We start from the raw sequence: 3255 nt of genomic DNA on the forward strand, positions 1-3255 counted from the left end.
TCTATGTTAAAAAGTCAAATTCCAGCTTGTCGCGAAAGCAATTAGATGAGCGTGAGCCTTGCTTTTCATCATGATCGAATACTTTATAAAAAGAAAATGAAGTTAGTGGCAGGCAACTCTCGTTCTTCACCCATACCCATCGGACTGAGAGAATACTTTTTGTTAAAAAATCGGACCGGCAACTCTCTTTCTTCACGCATCGGACGGAGAACTGGAGTTTTGATTTTTACAGAATGGAAGGTACAATGGGAGAATCATGGTTTTGTGAACGAGAGTGGGATCATATATTCAATAATCTCCAGCCTGTAGATTCGGATACTGATACTAATAATTTGGACGCAGATTTAGATGCAGCCAAATGGTCGTCATGGCATGATTTAATCATCAATGGCTGCTCCCTTAATAATCTCATGCCTTTGCCAGCAGACTTGCAGACAATCGAAGTTTATTTAATGGATGAAGAGCTGCAAGATGACAGTATTGACATGGAGCAAGACCTAATATCGAGTCCTACAAATGATGCCATGACTGTCTTCCAACGCCCAATTGACAGCAGTGCAGACCCAGTCAGTCTTGAGCATCCTGCTGGGGATCAACTGGTTCAGACAAACAGCAGCAGCAGCGAGTCGAAATCAATGATGACAGACAATGCAGGCTCGTCCTCTGTGGATGCGGATGATGATGGCTGCCTTGAATACAAAGGATTGAGGCTCCTACATCTGTTGACAGCATGCGCAGAGGCAATGTGGGAGGGAGCAGAAGATCTGGTGCACGTCATCCTCTGCAGGTTGCGAGGCCTTGTTTCTTCCACGGGATCGACTATGGAGAGAGTCGCTTACTATCTCTACCATGCTCTGCTTCACTCCAATGTCGATTCTCTCGCCCATCTGGAGCCCTTTTATGAGACCAGTAACGACAATTTTCTGGGAGCTCTGCAACTGCTGCATGTAGCTTATCCTTACGTACGGATACCTCACTTCACTGCTAACCAATGCATTCTAGAAGCAGTGGCGGCCGCTGGCGGTACTGAGAATGTGAGAATCCATATTATTGACTTCGATATCATGGAGGGCATCCAATGGCCGCCATTAATGGAGTCATTGAAAAATATTGATGTTGCTCACTTGAAAATCACAGCAATCAAATGGGCAGACGAGGAAGAGGAGGAGGAGAGTGTTGTGTATGGTGGGTATACCGGGAGAAGGTTGTCGGAGTACGCAACCTCTGCGGGGATCCCATTTTCGTTCCAAGAAACGGATTTGGAAGGCCTCAAGGACATACTGCCGTCCGAAGAGGGGGAGATTGTGGTAGTGAACTGTATGTGGCAATTGCCTCACATGCTCAATCTCAGAAATAAATCACACTTATTGCAATTCCTCGTTGGTGCGCGATGCCTGAATCCAGTGGCTGTTACGCTCGCGACGGGTCCGCATGGCACCGAGAGTGGCACTGCTAACTTCTTAGAGAGCTTCATTCGTCGATTGGAGGAGCTGTGCGCCATTTTCGACTCTGTTGAAGCTGCACTTCCAGAACATGGACTTGCAAGTGCGATGGTGGAGCGCATGTTCTTTGGGCCGGCCATGTCCTTAGCGCGCGCAGCGATGATAGCACAGATTCCAACGTTGTTGTCCTTCCGTTCAACTGTGGTTATGGCGAAGGTAGTATAAGTAATGACAACATGATTTATGCAAAATATAGTCTGCCCTGCAGCGGATGCTATGAAGTAGAAATGTTGGGTGATAATCGAGTGGTTCTGAAATGGGGTTCCACCCCTTTGGTGTGGGTTTCAATATGGAAATCACCCTCATCTGATCATCACGACCTTACAAATTAACATCGGAATGACACTGAATTGTTTTTTTGGAAAAGAGAGGCACCTTGGAATCTGTAGCAATCCATCACAACAGTTGGATCATTTGGATAGTTTGAGCAGAGCTTCCCAGTTCTTGATTCGACCCTGACATATCCATCTTTCCGCTTTGTATTTGCGAGTCATGAACCGCGTGGGATATATGGGATTCAATATACATTTTAATTTTTGTTTAGTTGGAATGATGTGGAAATTATATTCTTGGGTGTCATCAATTTTGAGATAATTTCATTTAGGTCATTCATCATTTAAAACGTTAAAAAAAAAAAAAAAAATTAATATAAAGGGTCAGATTTATTAAAAGTCATATAAATTTAAAAAAATAATATTTGAAAAAGATATTAATAATAAGAAAAGATTTCAATTCCAATAAAAAAATCGGTTTATTTTAGTAATGTTTATTTTCTTCTTAATTTTAGTTAATATAGAGAGATAATTCTGATTGAGAGATGGGTGTTGGTCAATGAGTTATAATATTTTATTTTATTTTTCCCTCAATTTTATCACGTGAAATCTTTTTTTTTCCTATGAGGGTCTAAGATGAATACCACTTTCTCTTAGATTGTCTATCTTATACTCACATTCAATCTAATTTTCCAAATATCTATCACACTACCAACTTTCTTGACCTTTTAATTCCACAAAACTATGATGATTAGCAGTGTTATTTAATCTCTTACTTTCTTAAGGTCCAATAGACCATAGAGGTCTTAGTGGAGGTTATTCATCATCATCATCATCATATTTATTAATCCACAATTTCTCTTTAATATTTAATTGTTCGGGTTTTATAGATTTTAAGAATTTAGATTATCAATTTTTTTTGTTGTTTTCAAGAATTAAGAATTTATAGATGTAGCTTTGTTGTTTTCATTTTTGTTGTTTGTTCAAGTTGTCTAATCTACACAATTGTGGCTAAGGGTTTTTCAATGGGATGAATCTATTCACACATTCAAAAAAGCAATTTGAATAAAAAATTAGAATCTAAAATTGTTGTGTGAAAGGTGTTTTCTACATCTCATTATGAGAAAGACGTGTAATTCCTTCCATGATCAATATGAAATTTGACATGTAGCATTTGAAAAAGATATTAATAACAAAAGATGTTTCAATGTCACTTATAAAAAAATATTTCAATGTCGTTGGGAGGCATATCTTGACTACTACTTTGCTAGGGTTTCACTCAAGCTAGTGTTTGTGCGCAGAAGTCTACAGGCTTCAACAAAGGGTGACACCAACTCTTGCTTGATTAGACAACGTACTGTATGCTAGTGAGTAGGTTGAGTGTCCTATGAGTCACCTCACAAACAGGGAGGGGGGTCTCTCCTCCTATCACAATGTCGTGAATGGGATGCAAAGGTCGACAGAAGGGAGCTCCGGCGTGG

The 3255-nt window shown here is 40.1% G+C and overlaps 1 protein-coding gene across 1 annotated transcript; it reads left to right on the forward strand.

Annotated features, from left to right (window-relative positions):
• Nucleotides 1-245: 245 nt before the first annotated feature.
• LOC149163595 (protein NODULATION SIGNALING PATHWAY 2-like) lies at nucleotides 246-1667 on the forward strand. Its single transcript, XM_089429193.1, has one exon. It carries the CDS (start codon nucleotides 246-248, stop codon nucleotides 1665-1667), a length of 1422 nt encoding a protein of 473 aa, XP_089285319.1.
• Nucleotides 1668-3255: the final 1588 nt, after the last annotated feature.

Source organism: Pinus tabuliformis, chromosome 5_1 (assembly GCF_031772625.1).
Source record: "Pinus tabuliformis cultivar Carrire ecotype Pingquan chromosome 5_1, CPIR1, whole genome shotgun sequence".
Classification (NCBI taxonomy): Eukaryota; Viridiplantae; Streptophyta; class Pinopsida; order Pinales; family Pinaceae; genus Pinus; species Pinus tabuliformis.